Here is a 14,276-nt window from a genome sequence, read left to right on the forward strand (position 1 = left end):
ACTGTTCATACATTTTATCCTTACTAATCCATAAATTATAATCCCTCAATTATCTCCTTTTTTTTTTTTTGCACAGCCGATTGCCCTTCAAAGGTGCTGGTTTTTTAGTTTTTGCCCCTCAAATTGCTAGTCTTTAGTTTTTACCTTCGCTTAAAAAAGTGGTCAAAAATATCCTGAGGTTTTGGGTTCGAACTCTCGCTCAGTCAAAAAAAAAATCGTCAGGCAAGGCTTCGCGAAAAGTCTGTCTTATAAGTTATTTTTTTACTATGCTAGAATTCTACAAAAGTTATAAGCCTAATTTTGTAACGAAACTCAGTCTTGCAATTTTTTATTTTTATTTTTGATTGAGCGGATTTCGAACTCAAAACTTCGGGTATTTTAGGCGAAGGGAAAATTAAAGACCAGGAATTTGAGGGGCAAAAATTAAAGGCCACCCCCAAATAAGGCAATCGTGCAAATTGCCCCTTAATTAGTAATCGCTACACAACTTGTTTCTTAACTAAATGACCCATCATTGTTTGCATCGAGAAAACAAAGACAAGATAAGTTTCTATAAATTTGAACTAAAAAATGATATGATAAATACAGAAAAAACTTTAACATAGATAGATAATAATAATAAACCATGAAATTAGTATTTGCTAAAATTGCATTTACAATCTTTCCTGCACTGATATAACTTATTTTATGATAAACAATTTTTTTAATTTGTAATATAAAAAAATATTACTAATTTCATTCTAGAAAAAAGCTTAATCACTTGTTCCTAGAATTTGTTCCTTTTTTCTATTTTGGCACCTTAACTAGGTGATGTTAATATTAAACTCCGAAACTCGTCATTAAGTGTGTCTATGAAACACAATCTGACTTTCATAATATTCTATCTTCAATGTAGTAATATGCTAATATATATTTTAATTTAATTATGCTATCTTTTAGCTAAGATTACCATCAATTGAGAGAAAAAATAAGAGTAAGCTCTTAATTAAGTTGACAGTGAAAGAGCAGAACCAACAGAAACAAACACATTCGTGACCCAAAGAAAAGCCACACGTCTAAAATATTACTTTAGCTTCATTACCGTAATTTAGTTTTTGCTTCTAATAAAAATCAGATTTAGAGGTTTTGATAGACACATTTGAGTATGAGTTCGGTAATTTAGTAGAAATAATACTGAGTTGAGGTGTCAAAGCATATGCATTCAGCCTTCCTAGCTATGTGATAACAAATTATATAGAAGTAGAATACAATATGCTCCAGAAATAATCAGGGTTAGTTGGGAAGCTTTGAAACACAGGTGATGAAGCTGAGTGTGATTACTGCATATTCTCCGACCACCGTGACACTCAATCCCCATCCTAAAACGACAACGTTTCCCTCATTTCCTTGTTCCTTGAGACTCAACAACAAAATGTCAAACTTGTCCCTTACAATTTGTTCCTCCAAATCACCATCCACCGTTGATGGAGAAATTGAGGTTAATGAATCGCTTAAGGTTGAAATCGGAAGCCCTAAGAATCTACCAAGTTTGTTGTTCCTTCCCAAATTGAGCTTGAGTGACAGAGCTTTCTTTCTCTTAGCCTTCATTGCTTGCACGGTAATGACAATTAATTAAATTCTTCTCTTTCCTTCATTTGCCATTTAAACGTTGACTGCACTTTTTTTTTTTGTTCTTCTAAATTGTCAGTTTTTTCCTCCAAATGAAATACTCTTCGAGAAGGGGTATTTTCCAAAATATACAGCTTTTGAAAATATTTACGCCGCGTAGCTCTATATACAATATTATACCGGGGGAGAAAGCATTATACATAATGTTGTATAATAGTGTATAAAAGGTGTTTATACACAAATATGGGCTACTTGGCGTAAATATTTTCAAAAATAGACATAGAGCGTAATTTCCCTTTTTAAAATGTAAGTAAATTTTACTCGATGCATCCCAAATTATATGAGGTGTTTGACCGGGCACTTAGTTTAAGAGTAAAAGTAAGACTTTTGAATTATGTGGTCTCTACATTCAGTTGAACATTTCAACTTACAAAATGATCATTTAGACACCTCAACTCGTCTCTTGTGTCAGTTGAGCACTCCAACTTTACAAAATGATCATCTAGACACTTAAAAAATTAATGTGCCACGTCAGCATCGGGTGTTCACGAGACACAGTGGGACGAGTTGAGGTGTCTAGATGTGAATTCTCAAAGTTGGAGTGGTTAGTTGCCAGTCGAGGCCAAGTTAAGGTGTCTATCTATGTATTGTGCTAATTAAATATAGTCTTTGAAATTGCAATTTGAAAGTGTAACTAAATTTTATGAGATGTTCTTTGTTATGTTTTGGTGTCAATGGGTGATGCTAATGATTGTTAAATGCAGACGTCGGTGGCTTTCACAAGTCTGGTAGTTGCAGCTGTACCAACACTATTTGTGAGTCCTCTTGATCTCTTGCTTGGCAATTTCTTATTACTTTGGTTTATGCATTCCTAATTTTCTTACCTTTATAGAGATCATATTAGAAGGGTGTTTGCAACTCCTTTTGTGTAAAGCATTTTATATGTATAAACTTTTCCGTGAAACTTACATAGGCCGGGCATCTATGCTAATAAATAGAAGGTAAGCGTGTGCTTTGAGGTGAAAGCCAGGTTTTTATGCTACTGAGGATATGTTGAGGGATTCTGTTCGAGTGTATGGTGAGAATGTCTTGCCATGATATATTGTATAAATGTTATAATTGGATGCAATATAAAAAGTTATGTGCAACCCTCTTAGTTTAGTTTCCTTTTGGCTGGAGTGAACAAATAATTTTCTGAGATGTCAGTGTCATTGAAGCTTGTACAAATTCTTTTAGTAGTTAGTTTAATGCTGAGAGACTTGGCTCCATTGAATGTAGAGATACAGAAGTGTGAGGTAAATTGTAACTCTAAACGGAAATGTGTCAAAAATGCGCCTAACGTATTGAAAATGGTTTAAACTTTCCCTTCTTAACCTATTGGATCATACTGCCCTTAATGTTAATTTTCGGGTTAATAATGCCCCTCCTTCACCTATTGACCGTATTTGCCCTTAACGTTTATTTTGGGGCTAAAATGCCCATTGTTTTAGCGGAGTTATGAGATGGCATGTGTGGGGCTTTAATTAAATACGTGGCACTGATTTATTAGTCTCATGTGGCCACATCTGTAAATAACCCGACCTATCCGGGTTAACCCAAAACAGTTAGAAACAGTGTTATCAAAGGCGCGCTTTAAGCGCTTAAGCCCTGAAGCGAGGCTCAAAACATGTTGAGCGCTTCGCCTCGCTTTATGTGCGCTTCGGTGTCGACATCAAGGCTCTAAGACATACTTTTCGTTGCCAATGAGCCTCTCTTGAGGAGGTGACACTAGATGATTGATATTTCACTTTATCTTAATATTTTTACAAGTTCTTTGTCCATATATTTGTTATTCATGCTTATTATTATTAATCTTGGACTAAACATATATATATTTGTATTTTTGCACCATTGCGCTTTTTTCATTAAAGCCCACGCTTTATATGCGCTTCGCGCTTAAAGCCCCAGCTGACCTTAGAGCTTTTTTCGCGCTTTTCGCTTTTGATAACACTGGTTAGAAATCATTTGTTCGTACTCAGTTTCATGGATGATTTATGTTTTGCGACTGAATGGATTCAAAAGACAACCTGGTCTTCTTCATTTGAAGCTGTGATTTTCTGTTCAAAACTGCTGCAAACACAAACTACAATCGGTATCATATCTTGGTTCAATTCAGCTTCTTCACCTTTTAACAATGGTGGATTCTTAGGAATTCATCCCCTACAATTCCGAACAAATAAATTCAGATGGGTCGGTTTATTTATGGGTTGGGTCTAATATCCACATGGACCAATAAATCAATACCACCTAGTAATAAAAATCTACATGTCATCTCATAATCACGTTAAAAGGAGTTACATTTTTAATCATAAAGGGAAATTGGGGTCCAATACGTGGAAGGAGGGACATTTTTAACTCAAAATCAACATTAAGGGCAATTATGGTCCAATAGGTGGAAGAAGGGCAAATTTGAACCATTTTCAATATGTTAGGGGCATTTTTGACCCTTTTAAAATGTCATAACATGTTAGAAGCCTTCTCCACCCTTGTCATAACATGCGACGCCGGCATCTATGAGGAATGGTATGTCACCTTCTCAAAAAAAAATCTTAAAATAGAGAAATAGTTCAGCTTTATTCTTCTTTCTCTTGCATTAGTTTGGGTTGTGAATAGTCTTTAGAAGGTTCAATAGACTTCGAAGTATAACAGTTATACAAGCTCCAAAATTATCATCATAAGTTCCTATAGTTATTTAATTTGTAGGAGTATACTATATTGATTTTCTAAATTTAGTAAAATATCATAACGTATACGTACACATGTATTGTAGTCTACATAGATTAATTCATGAGTAGTCCTACAGTCCTACTTGAGCACCCTCTAAGCTTTACAATGAAGAGATTGATTTACAATGAAGGTTTGTTTTATATATTGATTATTGCGCTAATCAAGGTCAAAATTGATCTCAATGTGTTGCACCCAAGGGTGTGGTGTAGTTGTTAATGAAGTCGAAGGAGAATCATGAGGTCTTAAGTTCAAAATTCGTCCTGTCTGCCTAAGTTTTAGTGGACTGAGTAATAATCGAGATGTGTGCAAGCTGCTCACAAATAACACCATTAATGCCCAAGTTTTCAATCAGACTGCATCATTTTCCATTTAGAGATACTGCCCAAGTTTCACAAGCTAAGCGTTGACCTGATATGACTCCCCACCAACCGTTGTAGCATAATGTTTGTGAATCAATTACATCGTAAGTTGCCCACTTCCATGGAAATGAAAAACTCTCGTTGAAAGCAGGAAAGTTATCCGGTAAGCAAGGTCTTTGATTGATGTTCCTAAATAAGGTTGATCAAATTTAACTGTTGGAGCTTTCTCTATATCTTAATTGATTTGCCATGCTCTTAGCTCAGGTTCTTTCTAAATGAGCCATCCCTTGTTTGTTCTTGGATTGGACTAAACGGCAATCCTTACCGTGGAAGCAGACCTTGTTATTCTTCTCCCTTCAATGAAGTAGATAAGTACACTAGGGTTGAAATGCTCTTTTCTCATGTATGTGGATTACTTAGTCGATTACCTGATTGCACAGGAATATAGTCTCATTCTAAGGTAGAGCTCTTAGAGTCCTACTTAAAGTTAAAGGTAGTTCTTTAGCTAAAGCAAGGAGAGTAGAAACTGAGGGAAAAACCTACGTTCTTACTCGGAATGGGAAAAAGGCTACTAAGATCGGAACTCATGACCTAAGTACTAAGTAACCTTAGGGATAATCTAACCTTCCCCCCTTTGGATCTTGAACTTACCGTTCGTCAACTTCCCTCTTTGTCCTCTCCTTGCCACCCCCATGCTGGCTGTCCTGTAAACCATCTTGTAGTCATCTTCCCTTTTTCATTATGATTTTCTTAGAATAGCTTCATAAGTCATAGCAACCTTCAGCATCTTATTTGTTGCTTCAAAGTTTAACGCAAGGCTGTATGCCCTTTTTATGTATAAGAACTTGTTCGTTTTACCGTGCAACTGAAAGATTGTAATATAATGATAGATTATTGATTGTTGCTTGCATTATTTTTTTCTTTTTATTTAAGATAGATATGTAAGGTATTTAAGAGATACAACCCTGTTTAAATCTTACCTTATCAAAAAAAAAAAAAAAGAGATACAACCCTGTTTCTGAATTTTATGAAACAAACATCATGTCTAGAAACTTAGTTCTGTCTGTAGTCCTTGTGTTCATGATTTTCAACTTACAACCAGATGTTACACTGTCTAACGCTATCTGCCTACTAGTCAAAGCCTAAACGCCTGTTCTTACACCGAGGCAAAAGAAAAAGGTTTCTTCATTAAAATCTGAAGGATATGCACCTACTGAGAAGGAAGACATTCTTTTCTTGTGCTTGATATGAAAATAATTGTCATAAAGATCTGCTCTTCTTATTAAAAGGATAAGTGGAGTACTCATAGAACTTGGTCTCATTTTTTACACATGCCTTTTCAGAAATGGATACTTGAGACATAACACAAATAATTAACATAACGACCTGTAAGATATGGATTGTGAGAAAAATGCTGATTACTGTGCGATTGTGGAGCCAATAGTTCGACTCATTTGATCTTTTTCTGTAGGCGATGCGTAGAGCAGCAACATCTCTGTCAAAGTTGGCAGATACTGCTCGAGAGGAGCTTCCTAGTACAATGGTTGCTATCAGGCTGTCTGGGATGGAGATCAGTGACCTTACACTGGAATTGAGTGATTTAAGGTAACAAATTTCTTCATTCAAAAGGGGACTGACCAGTTTCTTTTAGGATAAACTCAATGAAGTTCTTTGAAGATATGAAATATCTGGAAGCAAGATAGTATTGGTATTTCGAAGGGAATAATCATTCCCTAGATATCTCAAGGACTAAGTTGCTTCAACGTAATAATATGCTCCCTCCTTCCCCGTTTATGTGGCACCTTTCGGGTTTCAAGATTCAAACAAGGCTTTATTTGACCATAATTGGTGACCTCATAACCTAGTTTGTTGTTGTCCTTGCCCTACTTGTGTGTCACTGCTAATCCCACTCTCCATAGATCTTCACTTCCTGCAAAGAAGTTTTATCTCATACCTCTGTCACATTTACCGATTTACGAAAACTTTTAATCTCGCTTTTTGCTTATAGTCTGTTCTCGGAATCATGTATGATAGAAACATATCCTCTAGGAAATGCAAATTAATGCAGTTGTTCACGACATGATAAAGATTCAAATCCATCTCAGGGAAGAATTGTTCAGCTATAGTAATAGCATTATATTCTTAATAATTCTCCTTGGACAGTTTGGAAAGTAAGGTACGAAATCTCTAAACAATTTAACTGGAAGTACACTGGACGAAATTTTTTCTTCTCTCTTTATTAATTAGTAGAATTAAGAAGAGTGAGCTGTATCGACTCTATGGTAGTAGCCGATTATATTTTATTTCTTCGACAGCTTTCCGCTTTGATTGCTCTTCTGTGCTCTACGTACTTGGGTCTTCAATATCAAAAGAACATTAAGTGTCCTCTGGGATTCAGAGTCTGGTGAATCCAACATCAGTGAGGTACAGGTGGAGCAGATTGGATCAAGACTAATTCCAGCTTACTCTCCACCTAACTGGGTTGAGTGGCTAACTAAGAGTTTCTTTTTTTGATTAAGCACCGGGTGTCCGGGTCTCTTAGAGCCCCGACTAATCCCGGGGGTGCACAGGGTGGCTAACTAAGAGTTTCTTGCAACTCTCTGATATCATTGTTGAATGGTTTTGAGATATGACCTTTAGATTTGATCGCCTTTCCTAATCCTCTGTGGTAGGCACAATTGGACGTGACTTCCTGCTTTGGTAATGCTCTTAGGCACAAACAAATTTTTGTAACTATGGGAAATCAAAAATAGTATCATTTGTATTGTCTGAGGATCGGTTTTCTATTGATTAATGTGCGAAGGTTGGAGATCACAAAGTTTTTGAATTGCTAGGGTTGAAAAAGGCAGTTTTCTAGAGGGTTACAAGATGTGAAACTAGAGAAGAAATTAATTGGAAAAATACAAGATTCGTGGTAGTTTCTTGGACATTGGGTTTCTAACATGCTATTTGTTGAAAGAAGTTCCTAGGTATTTACCTGTTAATAAGAAAAGGAAAACAGAAAGAAATGTTAGACATCAACTAAGAGCTCATGGGGAAATGGGAATTAAGAAGAGACCTCGTCAAATTCAAAAACAATTCTGATAACACACTGAGACAATCGAAAATAAGGCTTGTCAACTCTGGCTAAGTTTTGGTGGATAGAGTTACCTAGTACCTGTGATGGTGGGAGGTAGCAGGTACTTGGTGGATTGCAGCTTGTGGGTATTAAAGGTTCATGTTTTACAACAACAACAACATACCCAGTGAAATCCCACGGTGTGGGGTCTGGGGAGGGTACAGGGTAAAGTGTACGCAGACCTTACCCCCATCTCAGAAGATAGAGAGGTTGTTTCCGAAAGACCCTCGGCTCATAAAGGTTCATGTTTTAAGTATCAAAATATCTAACCAGTCAACCTCATTAAACCTGGCCAACATTATTTCAGCTGCTTCATACATGTTCCGGAGAGTAATGTTGTTATTGTGCATGTGATGATCAGCCAAGAGATAACTGATGGTGTCAACAAATCTGCTCGAGCTGTGCAAGCAGCAGAAGCTGGAATCAGACAAATTGGGTCTCGTGCTCACCAGCAAACAATGTGTATGATCTCTCTCATATAATATATTCCTTTTATAGAGGTAGATCATATCATGTCTTCCTAGGTTAAGACTCTACTTAGTGTCTGTTTGATTGTGTCATTAGCAATGATTCAGGAGAGAGCAGATCTGCCAGCCATATCTTTGCAGCCAGTTGTAGCTGGTGCAGCAAAGAAGACTTCTCGTGCTGTTAGCCAAGCCACTAGAAGACTCATGAATATGATCTCTGGAGATGAAAATGGCTCAGAAATGGAAGATGACAGTAAAGTTGACGCGGAATCATAGAGAGTCGGCACTCTTCCACTATTTTACCCTATCATTGGCAGAGTAAACATGTCTATATGTTCCTCACAAAATCTTGAACATGAATAGCACATGTAAAAGCATTACTCAGAATGTTTTTCAGTAAATATTTGGCATCTTTCAAGAATGAGATTGGTAGCTACATCTTTGACTCCTCGCATTGTGGGAAGGAGAGTTTCTTCTGCTCGGATTTGCGCTTGAGATTGTCAGAACTGCACGGCTACCATGGTTATCATGTTATTCACAAGTGAGAGCGACTTAATTTGCTTAATTTTATTTTTAAGCATTTGTCAAAAACAATTTGGAACTTTTATCAGGCAGATGATGGCGTCTTTTTACATCGTGAGCCACAGATATTTCTTGAGAAGATGCTAGATCTGAAGGAACCAGAGTAGTATGACGGTGGTTTTCAATATTAACTATTGAATTGTATGACCACTTCTATAAATTTATTCTTTTAGGTTTACAACAAGCACGTGTACGTGTGGACTGATTTTTTTTATAGATCAAGTACGTGGATATTTTATTTTGGATGAAGGACGATGGTGGGACTTGAAACGTTTGCATGTTCTCTTACCATATTGAATTTCCCTAAATTTGAGGCGCTAATACATCGAGGTCTACCAGATTCTAACCATCAGAAAATGGATTATGTAACTATGGATGTGAGTAGTAAGGTGGATAGTTAGTATGGAAATGTATCATGGCCTATGTTCTTGAATTGTGCGGAATATCTGGCAATACTAGGCCCTGGGATATTGTTGACAGCTTTAACAAGCTGAAGCAGATCACTGATATTTTTTAAATAAGTTAGTTATCTAATAGGTAAAAGCTTCAGTTGACATGTTTAAATGAAAATATGTGGCAGCTTTAAAGGATTGTCTATGTATTTGACCACTGAAACTGACCAAAAAGGATTTATTCACCTTAATACAATCGAAGAAAAATTTGCTCACCGGGTGACAAATAACTGAATGAAAGACGTGATATGTTTTCAAGTGTGGTGCTTCGAGAGATTATCTGGAAGGAGCCTTTGCTAAGAATGGAATGTACTGATTTGGGGCATTTCTCTCCTTATTTAGCTTTAAGTGGGAGAGGACTTAAAGCTGTTATAGAGTCTTAATTTGTGATTTTAAAGTTTAAGTTGCCTGATTTAGCGTAAAACACCATATCCATGTATTTTGTTTAAAGCATTAGTTGAAGCGGTCAAGTTTGCAAACCTCATAGGCCAAATTAAGACTAGAAAAAAGAAGAAGAATAAAGAGTGTTCTTTTGTACAACAGACAAACAACAAGGGATCATTCTTATCATCAATTTACACCCCATAATACAACAAATCACAAATGTTCTCAAGAACCAAAAGGTGGTTTCACCTACAGGATCTCCATGGAAGCACCTTTGCTAGCTGTACATCGATCTTAAAAGATTATAACTATAAAAAAGTTGCTCCCAACATAATAACGAACCCTTCAAAAACATGGTACAAACAGAGACACTTTGGTGTTATGTTTCAGACAGGGAGGACACCAACTGAATGGGATTTCCTCACTGCAGCTAATGCACTTTGATCCGCGGCTTTCTAAAACACAAAGATCGACAAGTTAGAACTTTCAAAAAGCTTTTAATTGTTCCATTGATTTGTGTTAATTACCTTGTTGGACAATGTGTTTTTCAAGACTTTGTCCACCTCCTCGAAGACAACATCGATAGTTGGACGACCTTTGCTTGATTTGGCGACACAAAGCACTGCTATTTGAAGTATGGACTCGAAATCCTCACTGTTTATTTCACCTTTTAGCCGCGGGTCCTCAAAGTCTTTTAGGGGCCGTTTATGCATGCTCACATCCTTCGCCTGCACAATTAACAGTAGCTTTGTGTGTCCATAATTGCTTATTAGTTCTAATTAAGGCTAAAAAAGTGAGGGAGTAGTACCTTTCTTGTTAGTTGGTCTCTGGCATCCAAATCAAGTTCAATGACCTTCTGGCCAGAAAGAACTTGTAAAGCTACTATGCCAAAGCTATAAACGTCACTTGCACAGGTCAACTTTGCATTACTCATATATTCAGGATCCATATAACCTATTGTCCCTCTTACATCTGTAAACACTTTGCTCTCTTCCATTCCCAACATCTTTGCCAGCCCAAAATCTGATAGCTTTGCTCCCAATTCCTCTGTTAAAAGGATATTTGTAAGCTGCATGCATGGTAATTCAAAAAAAGTAAATATTGATCATAAGAAATACTCAATTGACGAGAAAAAACAATTACTTAATTTACTAGCTAGCTACCTTAATATCTCTGTGAACAATGTAGCCATCTATGTAGGTATGGAGATACCTCAACGCAAGTGCACAATCTCTTAAGATTCTTACCCTTTGTTCCCAACTTAGGACCCTGTCTTTCCCTAAAAAAATTAATTAAAAGGATGAAAACTAACAAAGTAGATAGATCTTGAAAAGAAAAGTACCATTGTACTAGTCTACTCACTCAAAAGATGTTGAGCTAGATTTCCAGCAGAGCAATACTCATAGACTAAATATTGCTCACCATCCTCAATGCAACACCCAAAGAGGCAAACAAGATTAGGATGTCTGACTCTGGAAAGATTCTCTAGTTCTCTGGTGAAAGAATCGGACGTATTACTTCTATAAATTTGCTTGATAGCAACTACTTGTCCACTCGGAAGAATCCCTTTGAACACTTTCCCTGCACTACCGCGTCCCAGAAATTTCTTCTCCTCCCCAAAATTGATCGCGTTTTCAATCTCAGCTTTTGAGAAACTATATAGACCTGGGCAATTAGAAGCAAGCTCCTTTGGCTTCAAACGAAGAAGCTTTCGTCCAGCCCTAGCGTTTCTTGTTACATACTTAACAAGCAAGATCACCATCATCATCCCAAATGTTGCTAAAATTATTGCTAGCAATGCTTCCGCTAAAGAACCTGTGCATTTTTTATGAGTAAGTTAGGATGAGTTATGAAACAATTAATGCTACTTTGTCAAAAATTCATACTTACGCTTGATTTTAATGTAATCTTCACTTGACTTTTCTGTACAAAGAAAGACAAATGTTAGTCAACATTGCAGTTAATTAAAACTACTACTCCCTTTGTCCATGTTTGACTTGGCACACCTCTTAAGTTGCAATAAATAAAATGGTAATTTTATAATATCACCCCTAATTATTATGGGTCATGTAAATGTTGGGAAATGACTTGAAAATGGTTAGTACTACTTCATAATAAGAGTGAAATAAGTATAAAATGATAAATGATCTCTTGGTCTTCTAAACTGGACAAGTTAAAGTGGACATATATTTTTAATATAGTGGACAAGTAAAAATGGACAGATGGAGTAGAAGATAAAATAAGGAAATCAATGCTTGCTAATTTTAGAAAATACTAATCTCACTTCCTGGACGGACTCACCAAAAGTATTTAATGCTGGCAAGCAGCTGAAGAAATCATCCATTGAAGAGGGATCATTTAGTTTAGTGGTTGCAACTGATATAACAACAGCCACAACACAAGTAGCTCTCTCAGTTTCATTATCTTTGGCATAAAACTGATCCAGGAAATGATCTCTTGCAGATTTAATTGCACTGGTACAATCCCTGCAAGCATCATCGAACGTGGAACTAAAACCTGAAGTACACTTGTCCCTGACATCCTTAAAATTCTGATATTCCTGCGTAATATTTGTCAAAGAAAGGCTAGAACAATGGGTGCTTCCTTGATAGAGGGAAGCAAGTCCACATTTATTGATGGAAACGGAGGGCTGGGGCTTAAAGGGTCCTGACGCGCAGTGTGCCCATTGAACTCCCGGGAGGAAGAGGCTTCCTTGGGGCTGAGTAATTGCGTGTTTGGCCAATGCGTGTGAGAAGAAGTTGAGGGCATTTTGGCAACATCTTGTGCTGGGGAAACTGTCCCATATATGGATGGTCTCATCATGATCAGCTGCAAGGCATTCGCCGCTTGGTTTGTATGGAGATGAAGTGAAGTTCAGCCCACATTCTGGAAATTAAGGATAGGACATCAGACAGTTGGAAATCTTAAGGAAAATTCTCATAGCTTGAGGCGTGTTAAGGCACCGGTAAAAGTGTAATTCAGGATTCAACAAGCTCTTCTAGTAGAAACTAGGAGCAGAAATAACAAAGATTAAATAGAGAAGAGACTCAGCACAATAGAATATAGAAAGGAGGAATTTCTCTTGATCTTATATCTTCCAAAAGAAAAGGACTTGAATATATATAGATAAGAAAAACCATGTCCTCTGATGGCTGAAGATGCTCTAACGTATGTATAAGAAAGTTAATGGCAGTAAAGAGGCTAAAAAATAAAGGCAATTAACAGTCACTATTATGACATGATAAAAGGCTTTTAATTCTATTCAAGTCTATCAATGGTCTGTTGCAATTGTATGTATAACTTAGAATTATAATGGCTAATCAAGGATACTAAAGGATAAAGGATCTGTTAAATTAATCATAGGCTCATACCTAACGTTAGATTTTATTCAAATGAATTAACTTATTAAAGACACATTAATATGATATTAAGAGAATGAATCTAGACAAGAATTTGAACACTTCTTTTTGAGATATCACATTCATTTTTCCAAAACAAACTAGCTATATATGAATAGCAAGAAAGTTTGGTTACTTGTTATTAAAAGAAGAAAAAGCAAAGCAAATACCTGGATCTTCTGGAGAAGCCAGTGAAACAGCAGTGAGAGCAAAAATAACACATAGTTGGAAAAATAAGACTGTCTTGACTACAACAACCATGATATCTCCCTTGATGATATATAGTTGTTACTAACTTCAAATTCAAGTAGCTTCAGATGATATCCAACAATGACTCGTAAAGTAATTTTCTCCACTGATCCGTGATGTCTTTTTTACATGCTGATACATGGTCACTCTTATTCCATATCTCAGAGTGGTACAGGACATTCATGGATCGGCTGTGGTGCCAGTTACACGATCGAACATCAAACAGTCACTTCACTGACAACTAGAATGATATAGCTAGCTTGATGACAAAATCAAGAAAAGCTGATAATTAATGTTACCATATTCCTTATTACAAGTTAGAAAATTGTTTTTCCAACAGACAAGAAATTGTGATGATCATATATAGGCATATTTTCCTCGTTAGAATCGAAGAATGTATTGAGGATAGGATATTCTTTATTTTATTATTTGTCTTGCTTAGTTATTCTCCGCGCGCCACAGCTTTGACGTGGCTGTTCGTACATAACGATATACTTATATGCATGAAGCATAAGGCAGTTTTGGTCAAATTTTCAATAGTACGTATTTTATATAAGTTTTACATTTCCCAAGTCCACAGACCAATCGGTGTGGCTTTATATTTTGGGAAACTTTGCAGGATTGGTGGTGGAAATTTGGATTCATCAAAAAAGAAAAAAAAATTGTCAAGTCTTGGAAGGCCCGCAGTAACGCTGAAACTGTATATGCATCATCAGTGCTGTATAACATGCTTTAAATTGTAGTACTTTACTTTGATAAGAAGAAAATTACTCGATGTTATCGATTCAATTTTCGAAAATTCTACAAAACAGTATGTCCAAACAGCAAAGACAAAAAGGTTCAACTAGATAGAAACAGAATGTGCGCGCGCGCACACACATACTTATACTCTT

At 36.5% G+C, this 14,276-nt stretch overlaps 2 protein-coding genes across 3 annotated transcripts; one reads left to right on the forward strand and one right to left on the reverse strand.

Annotated features, from left to right (window-relative positions):
- The first annotated feature begins 1,186 nt into the window (after positions 1 to 1,186).
- On the forward strand, positions 1,187 to 9,170 carry LOC132614381 (uncharacterized). 2 transcript variants are annotated; one of them, XM_060328828.1, is made up of 5 exons: positions 1,187 to 1,597; positions 2,373 to 2,423; positions 6,205 to 6,338; positions 8,159 to 8,313; positions 8,416 to 9,170. In XM_060328828.1, the coding sequence occupies exons 1-5, from the start codon at positions 1,301 to 1,303 to the stop codon at positions 8,592 to 8,594; spliced, it is 816 nt and encodes a 271-aa protein (XP_060184811.1). In that variant the 5' UTR covers positions 1,187 to 1,300; the 3' UTR covers positions 8,595 to 9,170. The 2 variants fall into 2 exon arrangements, with proteins under 2 accessions (XP_060184811.1, XP_060184812.1); XM_060328829.1 differs by having other exon boundaries at positions 1,190 to 1,597; positions 8,213 to 8,313.
- A 952-nt stretch (positions 9,171 to 10,122) lies between these two features.
- LOC132612938 (wall-associated receptor kinase-like 20) lies at positions 10,123 to 13,395 on the reverse strand. Its single transcript, XM_060327008.1, has 8 exons — positions 13,305 to 13,395; positions 12,038 to 12,622; positions 11,627 to 11,659; positions 11,099 to 11,560; positions 10,900 to 11,015; positions 10,545 to 10,805; positions 10,264 to 10,464; positions 10,123 to 10,191 (listed from the first exon to the last, which is right to left on the reverse strand). The coding sequence occupies exons 1-8, from the start codon at positions 13,393 to 13,395 to the stop codon at positions 10,123 to 10,125; spliced, it is 1,818 nt and encodes a 605-aa protein (XP_060182991.1).
- Between the last annotated feature and the right edge of the window lie 881 nt (positions 13,396 to 14,276).

Source organism: Lycium barbarum, chromosome 10, assembly GCF_019175385.1.
Source record: "Lycium barbarum isolate Lr01 chromosome 10, ASM1917538v2, whole genome shotgun sequence".
Classification (NCBI taxonomy): Eukaryota; Viridiplantae; Streptophyta; class Magnoliopsida; order Solanales; family Solanaceae; genus Lycium; species Lycium barbarum.

Excerpts from the sequence above, each read along its gene's own strand:
- LOC132612938 (XM_060327008.1), bottom strand. The coding sequence starts at position 13,395 with ATGGTTGTTGTAGTCAAGACAGTCTTATTTTTCCAACTATGTGTTATT. Across the intron at positions 11,016-11,098 it reads TCTAGCTCAACATCTTTTGA|GGAAAGACAGGGTCCTAAGT; the intron begins GTGAGTAGACTA and ends TAATTTTTTTAG. Across the intron at positions 10,806-10,899 it reads TTGTTCACAGAGATATTAAG|CTTACAAATATCCTTTTAAC; the intron begins GTAGCTAGCTAG and ends CCATGCATGCAG.
- LOC132614381 (XM_060328828.1), top strand. The coding sequence starts at position 1,301 with ATGAAGCTGAGTGTGATTACTGCATATTCTCCGACCACCGTGACACTC. Across the intron at positions 1,598-2,372 it reads TAGCCTTCATTGCTTGCACG|ACGTCGGTGGCTTTCACAAG; the intron begins GTAATGACAATT and ends TGTTAAATGCAG. Across the intron at positions 6,339-8,158 it reads CTGGAATTGAGTGATTTAAG|CTGCTTCATACATGTTCCGG; the intron begins GTAACAAATTTC and ends ACATTATTTCAG.